The sequence below is a fragment of the Xenopus laevis genome, chromosome 8L, assembly GCF_017654675.1.
Source record: "Xenopus laevis strain J_2021 chromosome 8L, Xenopus_laevis_v10.1, whole genome shotgun sequence".
NCBI lineage: Eukaryota > Metazoa > Chordata > Amphibia > Anura > Pipidae > Xenopus > Xenopus laevis.
The window spans coordinates 31,020,400-31,040,010 of record NC_054385.1 but is presented as its reverse complement, the minus strand read 5'-3'; the positions used below and the strand labels follow the sequence as shown (position 1 = coordinate 31,040,010).

Sequence of the window (19,611 nt, the reverse complement as noted above, 5' to 3'; positions counted from 1 at the left end):
ATTGTCTCAAAATATCAGTCTACACATACTAAAAGTTAGGTTAAAGGGGAACTACCCTTTAAACTGAGTAGCTGAATGAAACAGAGAGCTGGTAAAGAATTCACTTTTAAACCCCCCTGAAAAAATATGTCCCATTTCCAGGCTGGCACAGAACTTCCTATGCCTAAAATTCCAAAAAGAACGAAATAGTCCCTGAATCTTTAGAGGAAATACCACAAACAATGTATTGTTATATTTTTATGCTTTTTTACCCTTGTGCAGAATGTGAGGAGTACAAAGAACACTGCCTATAAGTAGATACCGATTCCCAGAATCCTTTGTCAAAAGATGATTATGAAGCCTGATTAAAAATGTTATTACTCTATATGGGGGAATGGACAGGGAGGGGGTCTCTCTAAAACTGCTGGAACAAAATATATGGTATATTCTCTGGTCAGTCTGAAAAATGTGTGGTCGGCAGGGTACAAATTGCCTGAAATATAAACTTGTTTTATATTCTTTGTTTATCTGTTGTATCAGATTGCTGACAGGCCTTCGGTAAAACCCACGGCAATCTGACCCGTGTATAATTAAATCAGTAGCTCTCTAGATCCCTACGTTGTTGTGTGTGTGTGTGTATGTATGTGTGTGGCGGGCACTGCTGAACAATTAGATTTGTGCAGATTAGTGACTTTCTAGTAACCTAATCACACTGTGTGTGTATCATTAGTTTGTCAGTGGGGTTTGGCACTGGAGCAGGCAGCCCTGCCTCCCAGCATCTCAGAACTGAATTATAGGCTACATGAGAGATCTGCTGAGTGTGTGAATAGTACAGCTGAATAGTGTGTCCCACCCCAGATGTGCCTAGTGATAACAAGGCAAGAAAGAGTAAAAACATACAGAGATATGATGTTCCTATCTAAAGGAAATAATCAGGTATAATCTTGTTAGACACACTGCCTATTAGAACCCGTGCAGATACAGTTATTACAGAGGTAACTAACATTAGTAAAAAGCAAGTTACTAGGTGTTAATGTTTAATCACGTCTGGAGGGCGGCAGATTCTTCTGGCCTGTGTAAATGCATTCCCTCTTATTAAATATAAAATTGAATACATAATATCAGGAAGTTCAGTGATGTTACAGACCACCAAGTTGACCTTTAAGTTGACTTACCTTTTCTAAGAGGTGCATTATTTCTTATAATCAGATGTGTGTGGAAATGCGCAGTCAGGGGCATTTGGTAATTAGGAAAAAGGTGACAGGTTGCCCAAATATACCATAATTTTTAAAAAATGTTTGTAGGTATGCAGAAGTCAGCAATTCACTTGACCCCTATACAAGTACCATTAATTCATAGACATGGCAATTAGGAAAAAAAGCGACAGGTTGCCTAAATATACCCCAAGTTTTTAAATTTTTTTATAGAAGCCAGCAATTCAGTTGACGCCTATACCTATACCATTCATTTATAGACATGGATGACTTTCACGCTCCTGCTGCACTCATGTAAATGACTGAATAGCTGATCTGTCTATGAAATGGAGATTACAGGGATACTATACCCCCTATTCAACACAATTTCAATGAATAAGGCTTGGGCTGAACATACATTTTGCATGTTGGTTTAATCAGGAAAAATCCATGGTTTTTGCTATTTCTTGAGTTAAACAGAGATAATGAAGCTAAATCATGTTTGGTCCTTGCGTGATAGACCATAAGATTTCTAGAGCACAAATAAACAAAAGTCTATTATGCTGGCAGTGGGAAAATCCAATAGTTTTGCCCCTTGTCCAAACATCGGACATCTTTTAGATTCTAAATTCTTTTAATTTTATCTAATAATAAATGATAATTAATATTATTAAGGGTCTGTGCAGAGAATCATGCATGGTCCAATGCAGGCCTGATGGGATTTTTAGACAACCCTCTGTAACAGGGAGGTCATCATTTTGTCCCCAAACATGGACCTTTAAGGAGCCGACTCCATCAACATTAACTGGCTCAAAATATTGGCCTGCGCTTGGCACCAAACGTTTTCTGTCATTGTGAAAGGGGGGGAGTAGCAAGGTGCAGTGAAAACAAGAAAACATGCACTATTCACTGTCTTTACCCAGCAAGAGAATTGTACATATTACATATGCTACACTTTTATTAACCTTTAAAGGAGAACTAAACTGTTCTGGTAAGCACAGACACCCCTTCATAACTGCACCAACCAGGCCACTCTTCCTCGCCCCTACCAAAAAGCTCTGCACCCCTGTACCTGACCATCAACCTCTATTACTATGTAATTGCAGATAAAGTATTTTAAACAAATATCCCCACCTAGTGGCCCATGGTAGAGATGTATGGCTTTGAGAACTCTTGCTTCAAGGCAAATTACTAAACTATAATTGGAGGATAGTTATTACAGCTGCTCTATGAATGTGCATGTAAAGGAGTATTTTGATTACAGAGTTTCATTTAACTGTACATTTTTAGGACAGGAGATCGATGTATGCAAATTGAAGGGATTCTGTCATGATTTTTATGATGTAGTTTTTATTCCTAAATTACACTGCAAATATTTCACTCTATCATATAAAATGTAATTCCTGAATCAGCAAGGGTATTTTTTTACGTTATAATATTGGTGTCTAGGCAGCCATCTTATGTCATTTTGCTTGGTCATGTGTTTTCAAAAGGAGCCAGCACTTTAAGATGGAACTGCTTTCTGGTAGGCTGTTGTTTCTCCTACTCAATGTAACTGTATGTGTCGCAGTGGGACCTAGATTTTATCGAGTATTGTCCTTAGATCTACCAGGCAGCTGTTATCTTGTGTTAGGTATCTGCTATCTGGTTACCTTCCCATTGTTCTGTTGTTAGGCTGCTGGGGTGATATCACTCCAACTTGCAGTACAGCAGTAAAGAGTGACTGAAGTGTATCAGAGCACAAGTCACATGACTGGGGGCAGCTAGGGAATTGACAATATGTCTAGCTCCATGTCAGATTTCAAAATGAAATATAAAAAATCTATTTGTTCTTTTGAGAAACAGATTCAAGTGCAGAATTCTGCTGGAGCAGCACCACGCAGCACAGAAAAATGGTAACAAAAGTGGACTTCACTTACCAAGTAACATACACATTGTCCATGTTGAGCAGCTGTAGCACATTTTGTACACTGTGGATGGTCATGTGCTGAGGCAGCTCTGGCCACAAGCAGGTCTGGGCTGAGCTGCAGAGAAGCCCTACTGACACTGTGCTGTCTGGACATTTCATGTTGGACTCCTTCTGAGCAGATGCTGGCCTTGTGGCTGTCGCTGGTCTTGGATGTATCATGTGCATTGTATCTGGTTCCTTGTCCATTACAGGCACAAACAAGACAAAAGAAGGTTCTAAGCTGACTTAGTCGTTGCTCCTCCGGATACGGGTTACAAGAGGGCAGGCAACGGCTTGTCCGGGATAGGTTTTGAAGGAACATGTGGTCCTTGTTGCTTGTGACTTTCTATAGAAGGGCTCATCATGCTGCACTGCGCAGCTCTGATAGACACTTCTCTGATCGCTTGTCTATCTTCATTGCCCTTAAAAAGAAAATAAATACAAATGTGCATAAATGTAGCCACATGTATGTCTCATCTGTGAAATAAAAGAAATAGTTTGCTCTCACTATGCAAAAACATGGTAATCTCAACTAACTGCTCATTTGGCCAATGAGAACATTACATCCTTCTCTTAACCTGTGGCTCATAGCCCAAACATGGAGTCCCATACTGTTTAGGCAGGACCCCCATAATCCTCCTATATATGTGAAGCTGACGCCTATAGTTGGAAACAGTCAGTAAAGCAAGGAGCAAACCCAGTTCTAAACCAATATTTGGAATGTGACACCAATTAATTTGGGTACCTTGCAAGACCAAATGTCCTATAAGCCAGCACTGTTTAAAGGAGAATTAAACCCTGAAAATTAATATGGTTAAAAAATGCTAAATTTTATATACTGAACCAGCCTAAAGTTTCAACTTCTGAATAGCAGCAATGACCCAGGACTTCAAACTTTTCACATGGGGTCACCATCTTGGAGAGTGCGACACTCACATGCTTAGTGGGCTCTGAGCAGCTGTTGAGAAGCTAAGCTTAGGGGTTGTAACATATTATCAAGCAGAAAATGAGGTTTGTCTGTAATATAAGATGATGCTGCAAGGCTGATTATTAAAATCTGATGCTAATTGCACTGGTTTCTGTTCTGCCACGGTGTAGTTATCTGTATTAATTACTAATCAGCCTTTTATTGTGACATTTATATTCTATGTGTACTGTATATTTTAAGTCGGCCCCTAAAACCAGTAACTGAAAACAGCAAAGAGCATGTGCAGTGAATATGGGGAGCTACTGGGGCATCTTTGAAGACAAGAGCTTCCCTGCTAAAGGGCTGTGGTTGCCTTGGGCTGGTACAGAAACCCTGCTTTAAGGCCTATATGATAACTTATGCTACATATGAGGTACAGGCAACCTGAAGAACTATATGAGACTCTGCAGCTTGGGGCCCACAAGAGCCATGATCACTTGGTTGTTTCCCAAGTTCCCAGGCTGCACAGGCTATTGTCTACTTAAATAAATGGGAAATGGAGAAATCTCACAGACACAGAAAATGTCATCCATGTCAGTGTATCCCACCCTTTCTCTACATCTTAAAAATATAATATAAATGCATACAATAAATAGGGAAAGATTAAGCCTATACAGATATGGGACCTGTTATGCAGAATGCTTGGGACCTGTTATTCAGAACACTTGGGACCTGGGGTTTTCTGGAAAATGGATCTTTCTTTAATTTGGAGCCTTACGTCTACTAGAAACTAATGTAAACATTACATAAACCTAACAAACTGGTTTTGCTTCCAATAAGGAAAGATTAAGGCTATACAGGTATGGGACCTGTTATGCAGAATGCTTGAGACCTGTTATTCAGAATACCTGGGACTTGGGGGTTTCTGGAAAATTGATCTTTCTGTAATTTGGAGCCTTAAGTCTACTAGAAACTCATGTAAACATTAAATAAACCCAAAAGACTGGTTTTGCCTCCAATAAGGATTAATTATTTCTTAGTTGGGATCAAGTACAAGCTACTGTTTTATTATTACAGAGAAAAAATAAATCATTTTAGAAATGTGGATTATTTGGATAAAATTAAGTGTATGGGAGACAGCCTTTCCATAATTTGGAGCTTTCTGGATAACGGATCCTATACCTGTATATGCAGTTAAAAAGGGCAGTCAGAAAGGACGTTTGCCAAAAGAGCAGATCTTGCTATATACGCTCAGTTTTCATCTGGGACACCCCAGACAAAAGCTTCATAAATGCTAATTTTGAGTGAAGTCGTTAGGGATTCCCCTGTATGTGGTCTTAATATATGGATTTGCCCTTTTCTGATATCTGTACAACACCTTGGTTTAAGTGAAACTGCTGCACATCAGACTGCTTACATAGCATTTCATAGTGCTAAAAGGAATCATAGCTAAACTGGGAACATGACTACACATCAGATTGGAGCTAACTGCAACACATCAGGCAGTAATCCTATCTCTACATCTGGTAGATAATTCTATCCCCCCACCCCAAAAACAGCTGTGAGCTGAGCCTGTGGCTGCATTAGCTCATTCTGTGTGCAGAAAGGGGATCAAACAACTAAAAAAAAAAAGGGGGGGGTGAAATAGAGCACGTCTGGGCAATACAAGAATTAGATCTGCTATTCAAACGATTTCAATACAGTCATCCCACAGGCAAGAGGCATGTGCATTCCCTGGAAATCAAATCTTTAACATCTTTAGTGCTGGAGTGTCTCCTAGATACAAGCTAATTGGAGACTTTAAAAAATGTATTTTAAATGTACAGTTGCCAGTAGAATTTATAACATTAAGGGGTCTGAATTTTAAAGGGGCTGTTCACCTTAGAGTTAATTTTTAGTATGATGTAGAGAGTGATATTCTGAGGCTATTTGCAATTGGTTTTCGTTTTCTATTATTTGTGGTTTTTGAAATATTTAGCTTTTTAGCTAAAAAAAAAAAGCAGCTTGCAATTTCACCAATTCATAGGGTCCAAATTACCCTAGTAACCATGCACTCATTTGAATAAGAGACAGGAAAATTAATAAGAGAGGACCTGAACAGAAAGTGATGAGTAAAAAAATAAATTTGTAGCGTTCACAAGCATTTGTTTTTAGACGGGGTCCGTCATATCCGTTTGAAAGTTGGAAAGAATCAGAAGGTGGCATATCATTCAGAAACTATAAGAAATAAATAATGAAGACCAATTGAAACGTTGCTTAGATTTAGCCATTCTATAACATACTAAAATTTAACTTTAAGATAAACCACCCCTTTAATGTTACAAGGTGAGTTTATTTACGAGACAAATAATTTTTATGCTTGACGCTTTGTAATCCAAATGCCCCACCCCTTATGTTTGCTTGCCAATAGCAAATAAAGGACTTTTTGAAATCTTTATGTCCCCATCCCCTTACACTATATGTAAGCAGTACTGAGCAAGCCTGACCCAATTTAAATACAATATAATATACAGGTATGGGACCTTTTATCCAGAATGCTTGGGAGCTGGGGTTTTCCAGATCTTTCCCTAATTTAGATCTTCATACCTTAAGTCTATTAGAAAATCATGAACATTAAATAAACCTAAAATGCTGGTTTGGTTTTCAATAAGGATTAATTATATCTTAGTTTGGATCAAGTACAAGGTACTGTTTTATTAGTACAGAGAAAAAAGGAAATACTTTTTAAAAATCTGGATTATTTGATTATAATGGAGTCTATAGGAAACAACCTTTCCGTAATTTGGAGCTTTCTGGATAGCGGATTTCCAGATAACAGGTCTCATACCTGTACTAGCAAAAAATCTATTCTTTTGACACAAACCACCCTATTTAAGTGAATAACGGATTTCTCCACTATAAATATAGAATCCATAGCCCAGAGGCCACAGTTGAGCAAAATTCAAAGAAACCTACTGAATGGATGAGCCTTCTACATTTCATGAAATGGTTCCATCACCCATAGGCTAGTGCTGATCTGAGATATCAGGGAAACAGCATACAAAGGCCACTTAAAAATGAAAAGTTTCTTTAAGGAGGTGCAACCCACACCACCACCCTAAGCTCTTGCGGCTCATAGAGTAGCAGTTAAATGCACAGAGCAGCCCGGCTCTGAACAGATTGGAGGTGTCCATAGATATACATATAGATGCTGTATATACACAAACCCAGAGAACTGGAAGTCATCCAGCTGAAATACTGTAGCTCCCATTGTGCTGTTTGCAGACAGAGCCCCAGCAGCAGATCTTTTGTTGCCTTTTCTAACATGGGATACTGGGAGTAGTAGTTCATAACTGCTGGTTTGTCAGGCAGTATGAAGCCACGAAAGCTATGATACATATCACTCAGTATGTGGATCTAATGGCTGCTGAGCTATACCTGTGAATGGAAAAGAATTACTGTAGTCACATACAATTAGATGCAATGACTCACCCTTTCTGTTGGCAGTCTCTCCTGGTATTTTCTTTGTTTCTATTGCCTTAAGCAGCCACTTTGGCTGTCACGGTAGCACCACAGTATAGCCAGATTCTCACTGGGTAAGCTTGGGAGTGCAGCACCCAGACAGCTTGAGAGGGCTTTCTCCCTGGAGAAGAGAGGTGAGAGAGCTGTGCTGACATCATCTTTGCATTCACACCTTTTTGGTGAATGTCTCAAGCAATCGAGAGCTCAACTTTATTTTGTCCCTTCTGCTCTCACCGCTGCTCCAAATACCTCCAGGTCAGTGGGACAGACCAGCCCCAACTTTGTCTTTCATCCCCTCCACAGGGGAGCTACCTGGCTGCTAATGCCAGACACACACACAGTCTGCTGTCTAGTTATGAGAAATCTCCCACACGATACATGGAACCAGAGCATGTTCTAACCTGGAGCTAATACAAATGGACCTGGATTTAAAGGGACACTGACACCTGTAAAAAAAAAAAAAAAAAAAGATTTCTCTCCAACAACAATCTGTATCATTTAATTAATGAATATTCTTATACTTGCTTCAGCGAATGTTAATTGTTTGTTTTACTTTACAGTCACAAGTTGTAGCCGTCTGTATGGCAGAAAAATGAAAATCTGCTTCTTGGGGGTGATACCGTTTAAGTATGCAATTTAGAAATTCTCCCTCGTTATTCATTATAATGCATTAAGAAAGAAAAAGTATTGTGCAGGTTTGTGCAGGTACAGGTATGGGCCTGTTATACAGAATGCTTAGGACCTGGGGTTTTCCAGATAACAGATCTTTCTGTAATTTGGATTTTCATACCGTAAGTCTACTAGAAAATCATGTCAACATTAAATAAACCCAATAGGCATGTTTTGCCTCCAATAATAATGTATTAGAAGGATCAAGGATCCATTATCCGGAAACCCATTATCCAGAAAGCGGAATGGCTGTCTCCCATAGATTCCAATTTATACAAATAATCCAAATTTTAAAAAATTATTCCCTTTTTCTCTGTAATGAATAAAAAGTGCCTTGATTTTCTAGTAGACGAAAGGTATAAAGATCAATATTAAGGAAAGATCCGTTATCCGGAAGACCCTACGTCCCGAGCATTCTGGATAACAGGGCCCATGCCAATGTACTATTTTATTATTGCAGAAAAAAATATACATTTTTTTTAAACTGTATTATTTGATTAAAATGGAATCTATGGGAGATGGTCTTTCTGTAATTTGGAACTTTTTTGCTTCTAATAAGGATACATTATATCTTAGTTGGGATCAAGTACAGGTATGGGACCTGTTATCCAGAATGCTCCGGACCTGGGGCTTTCTGGATAACGGATCTTTTCGTAATTTAGATCTCCATATCTTAAGTCTACTATAAAATCATGTAAATGTTAAATAAACTCAATAGGCTGGTTTTGCTTCCAATAAGGATTAATTATTTCTTAGTTGGAATCAAGTGCAAGGTACTGTTTTATTACAGAGAAAAGGGAAATCGTTTTTTAAAATTTGGATTATTTGGATAAGATGGAGTCTATGGGAGACGGCCTTTCCATAATTCGGAGCTTTCCGGATAATGGGTTTCCAGATAGCGTATCCCATACCTTTACAGGATACAGTTTTATTGTTACAGAGAAAATGGAAATCATTTTTAAACATTTGGAGTATTTGGATAAAATGGAGTCTATGGGAGAGGGTCTTTCCATAATTCAGAGCTTTCTTGATAACAGATCCCATACCTGTAAATGAGGTAGAAGAAAATAAAGAGGCTTGTGTGTGCCAGAAAATATCCAGATACAGAGGGTCCTAAATTATTTTTTTATCTGTAAGTCTTTAAAGAGATACTGACACCAGAAAATAACCTTTTTTATATTCATAACATTATCTTTGAATGCTATTTATAATTTTGCCATAAAAGTATTTGCCTGATGCTTTTACATTACCTTTCTTACCCCCATGTTCTTCTATGAGGGGGCTGCCATATTTGTACAGCAGTAGCCTGTTGGCATTAGAAACTGTAACTGACAGGTTAAGATAAGAAGGGACAGTCAGGTTGGCAAAAGTCAGGTTAAGGAACTTCGATTAGTATTTACTTACAAAAGCAGAACTATCCGCAAAAAAACGACAATGCAACCTATGTAATTTTTAATGCCCGGCCAAACCGAATCTGAATCGGGCGGGGAGAGAAATCGAGTGACTTTTTGTCACAAAACAAGGAAGTAAAACATGTTTTCCCCTTCCCACCACTAATTTGCACATCTGTATTCGGCCTCATCTTTCAAGAAGGATTCTGGGATTCAGGCAAATCCAGTGCATCCCTAGTTTTATTGCTGAGAGAGTGGACCCAAAGTGTCTGGTTCTCTGGGGGCCCCTAGGAGATCCAGTCGGACACTGCTTTTAAAAAGAAAAAAAACCACAAATCCTTTATATTTTGATGATAATGCCCATTACAAACACATCTTTCATTTCAGTTGTTTTCAGATAGTACATCAAAAATAAAAGCTTTTTTAAAATTATGATTTCTTTTTTTTGACCATACTGAAGTTTAAAGGTGATGTTTACCATTCATCAGTGTGTTTAAACATAGTGTATTTGCCCATCTGAACAAATATGTCATATTCTTGCAATCTGTAAATATTCACTTTGTAATAATAAAAACATACCTCCCAACTGTCCCGTTTTTAGAGGGACAGTCCCTCTTTTGAAAGGGACTCAATCTGCAGTCCCTCGTTTGTACTGGAAAGTCCCGTTTTTCTCTGTACTGAACAGCCAGAAAAAGATATAATGTTTCTAAATTAATTGGCTTTTGGCAGAGAGCCCAGAACTGCCACAGCAGCAGATAAGATACTTTTGTAACAATTTTGAGATAAGCAAATAAGTAATTGTAACATAATAAGATAACAGGTCCCTTGGGAAAAGTTAGACTCACAGTTTAAAGGGCAATTAACCTTCATTTGCAAAACTGTAATAACTGAAGAAAACATAGAAATATGTTCAAACTTTCATAACCTGCCAAATTTTGTAAAATGAACATAGTAATTAGGGGGGTGGCCACAAAAATGGACGTGGTCCTTGCACGTAGCTCTGCAACTTTTTTATTTCCAAAATGTTGGGAGGTATGACAAAAACCTGATATTCATTTGGCTCTTGGATCAAAAAACTGGTCTAAAAAGAGAGAAAACTTAAAATCAGGGCATGAAAAATTGAAGTTTCACTAGTTTTTCACTGGCGATCATGTCTCTGTTGACTGCAAACTAAAAACTGCTGGAACCAATATTAATATGCTCATATTTAAGTGCAGCTAAGGTTTTGACAATTTGCTGAGCTCACATCACAGGCTATTTTACTAGCCAAAAAAGTACAGGTATGGGACCTGTTATCAAGAAGGCTCGTCAGTTTGGGTTTTCCGGATAACTGATCTTTCCGTAATTTGGATTGTCATATTAGAACTCATGTAAACATTAAATAAACCCAATAGGATTGTTTTGTCTTCAATAGAACAATGTATTATTAGGATCAAGTTCTGTTTCATTATTACAGAGAAAAAGGAAATCATCTTTAAAAATTTGGATAAAATGGAGTCTATGGGAGATGGCCTTTCTGTAATTCGGAGCTAAGTGGTTTGCAGATAACGGATCCCATACCTGTACAAGAGCTTTTTGACAGTAGTGCAGCCCAAGACTTTTGCAATCTAATGTTAACCCATGTATTCCAGCTTTATTATCAACTATGGCACCCAGTTCAAAACATCTCATCTGCAATTTCTGGTAATAAAATCACAAACAAATTGAGTGAAGAAAGAGCAGCATAATCACAATGATGAGGTTAGAGAAGATCAGGAAGATAAGGGTGGAGCAGGAGAGAGAGAATTGAGAAGCTTGTGACTACCACAAATAGACCTGGAGATTATCAGATAGCACAGCATATATAAATATATCACGTACTAACATGTCCTGTATGAGCAAAAAATGAAAATGATGTGTTTACATTTTCAGCAAATGACATACCTTTGATAGCTGTCTACTGTTTGGAAAATTCTTGTGTATTTATTGTGTGTTTGCTCATTTACTCATTGCTGTACACTTCTCTTTTAGTACACAAAGCACCAACTATTTCAAATAAAAGAACAAAAATATCCCTTACAATGTAAAATGAAAGTCTGGTTCTCCCTAACTTCTATTAAATGGGGTGGAACAAAAAAAACAGGTATGTCCCAGCCCAATTAATTTTGCTTCATTTTTATGGCTTGTTATACCCAGACCAACCCCTTGACCACAATCCCTGCCATGAAGGTCTGGACTGAGATTCAAAAGTGGCCCTGGCATTTTAGGTACGCAGAGGCCCTCACCAGCCCAATACATAGTGACAGTCTATGGCATCTTATATCAGCTCCTCCTCCACCATCTACCAGAATCTATAAATCGCCAGTGCAGAAATTCTTGGTAGCATTTCAATGCATTGCAATTGCATTTTTATGGCAGCAGGTAAGTAAAACTCATGTGCAAATTCTGGCAGTTGGTAACTGGGTGAGAGGGGACAAATCAGGGTGATTTTTGGAAAATAAAGGGGAGTTGACATGTCTGAATGCATAGGAGTGTGTTTAATATAACATTTTGGTAGTAAGAAAATAACAAGGTGCTCCACAATAAAGTGATAACGACTCACCATGTAGTAAATGTGGTCCGGGTGCACCGGCCCCAGACCCCCAGCTTTAGTAAGCGGTACGGCAAAGAAAAAAGCAGGGACGACCGGCACTCAAACGGATCCACAGGACCAGAGAGATTCAATTAAAAGAATATTTTATTAATACAAAGTTAAAAATATAAATCTGCTTCTCCATCCACCCTACACGTTTCGCACCCATTCAGGGCGCTTAGTCATGGGCTCATGACAGTGACTGGTCAAAATTTAAAAAGGTACAAGAAAATATATACAGGTATGGGATTTGTTATCTGGAAACCAGTTATCCAGAAAGCTCTGAATTATGGAAAGCAATCTCCCATAGACTGCATTTTAAAAATGATTTCCCTTTTCTCTGTACTAATAAAACAGTACCTTGTACCTGATCCCAACTGAAATATAATACATTTTAATTGGAAGCAAAACCAGCCATTTGGGCATATTTGATGTTTACATGATGACCCCAGGTCGTGAGCATTCTGGATAACAGGTCTCATACAATTTTACCTAATTGCATTACAATATTAAAATAAAAGGGAAAATGTCCCCTTTCTGCTTTTAAACACGAAGAATGTAAAAACATTCTCGCTTTACAAAATAAACCATCACTCACAACAGCAGATTTTTAATTTTTTTTAAGCAAGAGTCAAACACTGCAAATTCAGGCAAGTTAGGGGGTTAAGACAAGCAGAAATTATTTTGTTGACAACTAAAAATACGCACACACAAAAAGGTGGTTTGGGGCCATGCCAAAGATCTATTCACCAGCAGACGTCTGCTGTCCAACATGTGACTAATTTACTTTATGTTACCGGTTTACCGACTGCTCTAGGCAAATGATGAGACTTGTTGTAAAATGTGCAACGTTATTATATTATAACAGACAATACAGGAATTGCAAAGACAGTTTTCTGACACTCTGACCCATAGAGGGAAAGCTATTGAGCCAAAAGCCTAGTATTAGCCGTGTATAACTGATTCAATTTAAATCAACTCATTTTTTTAGGACCAATTGCAATCCTGCTTTGCTTACATGTATCCTTAGCATACTAAATGTATACCTCCTGTACAAGATAGATGTTATAGGAGATACAGTATGCATCTTGCGCTTCAATTTTAAGTGCTGCATTATTCAGCCCAACATATTTGACTAAGAATTTCTCTCCCATTTGTGCTTAAGAATCACAGCAGCTGTCCGGGGAAGAAAAACATCTGCAGCTGCCTGTATTCTGGCACTGCACCAGATAATGTGGGTTCTCCTGGTCCTTGAGCGAAATATTTCAAGGGCTGCGTCATACTCTTAATAATGACAGATCCACAAATGTTTAATGACTTAAAGAAACAGCAAGGGAGATAGATAGAAGACAGTATGCAAGGGGATACTAATAAAGCTGTTGCCTATATTACTAATTAAGCTTCATAAACAGAAATGTTATGTTAATCCCAATATTGTGATTTCCTGGAGTACAACAGAGCAGTAAGGCAGACAGCACAGTCAATCACTCCTTTTGTGACACCCCAATGCAGCTTTCACGATCTGCCCAGTTTAGCTTTCCCTGTGCTCTGTAGTTTCCATACTTTCTGTCTATTACAGTCTAATGCAAACTATCTAATGCTCTCCCCAGCATCTGGAAAAGGACAGAAGATGAAATGACAAGAATGAAATCACAGCAGGAAGAAAGGATTGTTTTGTTGCCTATGAATGCAAGCAACTAAAGGAACACTTTAGATCAGTTTACACATTGTGATTATTATCTATGTATCTGTTAGTCACTTTAAAAAGTTTGAAAGCTTTATAATTTGATACTGAAAGTGTCTGGATTGCTGACTTCTATTTATTAATGAGACTGTACACTCATACCTGAGGTTGATGTTACCCAACAAGCTTGTCCAAGGACATGTAGATACAGTAGATGGCTCTTTCTTGAAGATAACGTGCATGAGATCCCTCTGTTACTTACAGGAACCAGCAGAAGGCAACTCACTGTCTGTAAATTGAAGAACAATAAAAAGACAATATAAAAACAACCTGCGCCAGCCTTAATAGATTTGATGCCCTTTTAATGGTATATGAGTACAGGTATAGGATCCATTATGCAGAAACCGTTATCCAGAAAGCTTGAATTAAGGAAAGGCCGTATCCTATAGACTCCATTTTATTCAGATAATCCAAATTTTTAAAATGTATTCCTCTTTTCTTTGTAATAATAAAACAGTAGCTTGTACTTGATCCAAACTAAGATATGATTAATCCTTATTGGAAGCAAAACCAGCCAATTGGGTTTATTTAATGTTTAAATGATTTTCTAGTAGACTGAAGATCCGAATTACAGAAAGATGCGTTACCTGGAAAACCTCAGGTCCCAAGCATTCTGGATAACATATCCCATACCTGCACTATACGGCTGAATCTAATTTCTTCTCTTGAAATTCACGATAACCTGGTTCATAATCACTGTTACTAATGAAGCTGGGACTCAGTTATATTACTCTCTATCTACATCATGCTAAAAGTTACTCTAAAGGTGAACAACCCCTTTAATATTTTAATGAACTTGTCAGTCATAATTGGGGGAGGTATTGCTTTCCTTTTCCTATCTCGCACTAGAGTCACACAGAGTCTCTCATGAAATGCTAAGGGCACTAAAAAAACACTGCAGACCAGGCCGGCAATCTGTGGGTTCTGGAAAATGCCAGAGGGGCTGCTGTAAGTTCCCATAGACAGTCACTATTTAGTGGGCTGCTGGAGGACTATTTGGGCCTCTGTGCACTTGGAATGTCAGGGCCTATTTTGACTCCCAGTCCAGACCTGCTGCAGACCTCTCTTTATCTGTCTTTATGATTTTTAAATGTTGGGAAGTATGCCCTAATTCTGCCACTACTATAAACAACCTTGCCAATGCCAGTCTGTAGCAGAGGGAAGACACTGACCCTGAAACCAATTCTACAAGCACGCTAATCATGATTTTGGCACTCTTATGGGGCAGGTAATATCTGATTGAATATGGACGTTCCTATTACCTTAGTATATCTGCTACGCATTGATCTGCTGCATGCTTACATATTTACTCATGCCTAAAATATCTGAAGCAGTCCTGTAGCTGAGCATGTCAAAGAGTACAGCAGGCGCCATATTTGTGAGGAACCAGCCTTTGAAATAATTTGTTAGTCAAGTGATTCGTAGGCACTGCTGCCCTTATAATTATGTTGTAATGCTTCAGGTCCATTTGAAAACGGGACAGTGGGAGTAATCGCAGAGGGACAGTCCCGCTTTTGACAGCTCAACTGCATGTGGTCCTGTTGGGGGATTGGAGACAAGAGGAACTGAAGCACCACAGGATGACACCTGTACATAGGTACATTGCACTACATAGGTACAACAAACAGGACAGTTTATGGCTCCCCAGTGGTACATCTCAGCATGGGGGAGGGAGGCCTCTTCAAAGGGGCAAGTTATTAAAGGGCTTGTTTTTAGTATGATGTTGAGAGTAATATTCTGAAAAATTTGCAATTTGTTTTCAGTTTTTATTATTTGTAGTTTCTGAGTTATTTAGCTTCTTCAGCTTTCAGCAGTCTGGTTGCTAGGGTCCAAATTACCCTAGCAACCATGCATTGATTTGAATAAGAGACTAGGATATGAATAGAAGAGGACTGAACAGAAAGTAACAAGTAAAGTAACAATAACAAGACATTTGTAAAGCTGGAAAGAGTCAGAAGAAGGAGGCAAATAATTAAAAAACGATAAAAAAAAATGTTGTGATGTGAAATGTTTCTTAGAAGTAGCCATTCTATAACATACTAAAAGTTAACTGAAAGGTGAACCGCCCCTTTAGCAGGGCTTTCATTTCTTGCTTCACTTTTCTCAACAACCCTTTTCATCTTCCTAGACATCCTCCAATGGCACAGGCATTAGGTACCATATTCTTTCGACAAAAATGCATCCAATCCTTCATATTTCCATGTCAGCCAATTCCTTTTCCTTTCACTTGTCTCTAACCCCACCAAGTTATCAAGTGATGCATCAGAGCAGTGCAACACTTACCTTTCAGCCAATGACCTTACTGAAAACCTAAAACTAGGCAAGCATTGTAATTATAAAACATCAAATCGTCCAAAATGTATTTGTCTGAATACAAAACTATATTTAAGCTATAATTTACATATTCATGTAACTTCAGCTCACCATATCACACTTTATTAACTCTCAAAACTGTGGGAGGGGGAACCATCATTTTTTTTTTTAAACAGTTCTTGCTAATAGAAAAGAGAGATAGCATGGCAACCCACAACTGAGTCGACACAATAAAGACAAAAGCCCCAATGACAGATCAATGAAAGTGTGTAGCCTGGAATGTACAAACCTCTCAATTGTCTCTCACCTGTTGCTAAACTGCTATTCACAAAATAGGCTACAGGTCAACTGCTTTTGAGGAATTGCTGGAACTTGTATTTAATAAGCAGTTGAAGTCTGTAACTAGGAGAGCAAGTATGAAGGATGTTAGGCCAAAAGCAGAGAGGAGCACATAGTAAAGGGCGAAGATGGGAGAGCTCAACAAACTAAAATTTAATTAAGTTGCAAATACAGGTATGGGACCTGTTATCCAGAATGCTCGGGACCTGGGGTTTTCCAGATAACGATCTATCCGTAATTTGGCTCTTCATACCTTCTACTAGAAATGTACGTAAACATTAAATAAACCCAAATAGGCTGGTTATGCTTCCAATAAGGACTAATGATATCTTAGTTTGGATCAAGTACAAACTACTGTTTTAGTATTACAGAGAAAATGGAAATATTTTGGATAAAATGGAGTCTATGGGAGACGACCTTCACGTAATTTGGAGCTTTTCTGGATAAAAGATCCCATACCTGTACAAAGAGAGAACCAAGAAGCTGAAAGGGGAGAATATGAAAATATGAGTAACAAGAAAAAAAATATGAAAAAGGTATGCCAGAAACCATATGGTGTAGGTTGAATTCTGTGAGTGTGTATATAGATATATATATATATATATATATATATATATATATATATATATATATATATATATATATAGATGATAGATAGATAGATAGATATATATATGTGGCAGTAGCTGTTGTCTATACCTATATAATACACAAAAGCTATGAATATCTTGTTAATTATATCCTTATAAACTGAGTTCTGATGTCATCAATTATAAACAGTGATTTCCGATGTCATTTCTGTCACATGACTCACTGAAATTTGTGTATTATAATAAATAAAGTACCCCCAGTTGCAAAATATGAGGATAATAGAAGTTACTTATGATATCCTTATATTTTACAAGAGGGGGTACTTTATTCACTACATATTACTATATTCCAAAAAACTTGTAGGCTGTCTGGGTGGTGGGCTGAAACTACTCCAACCTGACAGAAACCGTAATGGTATTCCTCACACTGTAGTTATAAAACAAGTAGCATGGGACTGTTTCAAGATATCATTGCAGCCTGTAGTCATATGGTTTTTCTTCCACGCAGGAAATCAGCAGTAAACTCCCCATCTCAGTATGATTTCATTTAACAAAAGGGTATTTTGACCTTCACTGATTCAGCTACACATGAGACATAAAGCGCATGGTTAAATGAGAACATTAGTAAGAATCCAGAAATATCGATCTTTAAAGAGCAGTATTCAAACATTGCCCATATCATTCATATGAAGCTTAGATTGAAAAAGTCGATTTTTTTTAGTAACTGATATTCAACTTAATAGAATGTTTGGCCTCCTCTCCCTACAACCATGTCTCTTCTTCCTAAGGGGCGCACTAGTACAATAGCAGCCGAGTAATGATACAAGGCCTCGACGCACTTCATTCTATTTCCTGTTACTTGGTTCCGCGGCATTCAGAATACCTCACTTCCGACTGCAGGTAGCTGCACTCTGATTGGCCAGAATGATTACTATGACCGGCCCACTACCTTAACCAATCAGAACGCACATTAAGCAGGAAGAGAAAGTGCTTAACAGATCAAGGGTTTGGGAAAATGTGGAGGTGGAAGGACTAGCCGGGGCTCTTCTTTCTAATTGTTACCCAGCGCCTGGGCTACTCTTTCTAATAGTTACCCGAGGCTGGGGATCCTCCTCCTTAAGAAGTGCAGTGGAACAGTGAATAGACCGCTGCCATTTTTGCAATGGCTCCAAGATGTCCCCATGTGGGAGTTAAAATTGGGTTAATGTGCAGCAAAAATAATTGTCAGAAAAGTCCTAAATTGCACATGCTCGTTTACATTATTAGCAATAGCTTCTTATTATTATTCATCTTGTAACAGTATAATGTGTTTCAGAAAGCACATGCTGCAGAATGGACCTTTTTCTTTTTTTATATAAAACTACTCCAAAAATATGGGCCTCTTGTATCATTAGTGCATGTTTTTTTCCATCCAAGGTTGTCCTACAACTTTCCTATGCCCCCCCTAAAAACCCAGTTTATATACAACCCCATTCAGGTACCAGTATAAGTTCCCTTATTTACAGTTTATAAGGCCTTACAAGTTGAGACAAAATACATATGTAAAATTATTGCTCTGACACATGGGTCACATTTTCTAAGTTGACTGAAGGTTTGCTGTCTGATGGTTTTAATGCTCATGTATACAATAAGTGGGGTAGCAAAAGAACAATGTCTACAAGATGGGGTACAGTAAGGGCATACCTCCCAACTGTCCCTTTTTCGGAGGGACAGTCCCTCTTCTGACAGCTCAACCCGCAGTCCCTCATTTGTACTGGAAAGTCCCTCTTTTCTCTGCACTGAACAGCCAGAAAAAGAAACAAAGTTTCTCACTTAATTGGCTTTTAGCAGAGAGCCCAGAACAGCCACAGGTGCAAATAAGATACTTTGTAACAGTTTTGAGACACAAAAACACAGTATAGATAAGGAGAAATATTTTCAAACTTTCATAACCTGCCAAATTTTGTAAATGTTTGGGGGTGTGGCCACAGAAAGGGGTGTGGTCAAAAAATTGCTGCGCTACGTGCGGAAAAAAATTTTTTGTCCCTCTTTTAACTTCCAAAATGTTGGGAGGTATGAGTAAGGGGCATATATATTATGCTGTGTATACAACACCGCCAGGCTTCGCTGTGTAAAAAAACGGCGTGACATTTTTGTGTTTTTTTTTTTCTTGACTCCCGCCTTTAACAATGTAAAATAACGGCAACAAATATGGTGTTCGCTGTAAAATTACACACACCATGCAATGTTTTAGACAGCTTTTTACACAAATTTTGGTTTATACAACATAATAAATATGCCCTTAGCGTTAGCTCTGAAAATATGAGATTGGATATCTATTTATAAACATTTGCATAATGATCACATAATTAACATATAAACTCACCATATATTCAGCAGAAGCTATCACATGACAGAGTTTCCTATGCAAACTTGATTCCTTGCAA

At 38.2% G+C, this 19,611-nt stretch overlaps 1 protein-coding gene across 1 annotated transcript in view; it reads right to left on the bottom strand.

Annotated features, from left to right (window-relative positions):
- Positions 1–7,881, bottom strand: part of stard8.L (StAR related lipid transfer domain containing 8 L homeolog) — a 105,651-nt gene extending 97,770 nt beyond the window's left edge. Inside the window, exons 1-2 of the mRNA XM_018241088.2 lie at positions 7,499–7,881; positions 3,092–3,542 (exon numbers count right to left, since the gene is read on the bottom strand). Of these exons, the coding sequence (XP_018096577.1) occupies positions 3,092–3,442 (351 nt within the window). The 5' untranslated portion in view covers positions 3,443–3,542; positions 7,499–7,881. The remainder of the gene's footprint in view (positions 1–3,091; positions 3,543–7,498) is intronic.
- Between the last annotated feature and the right edge of the window lie 11,730 nt (positions 7,882–19,611).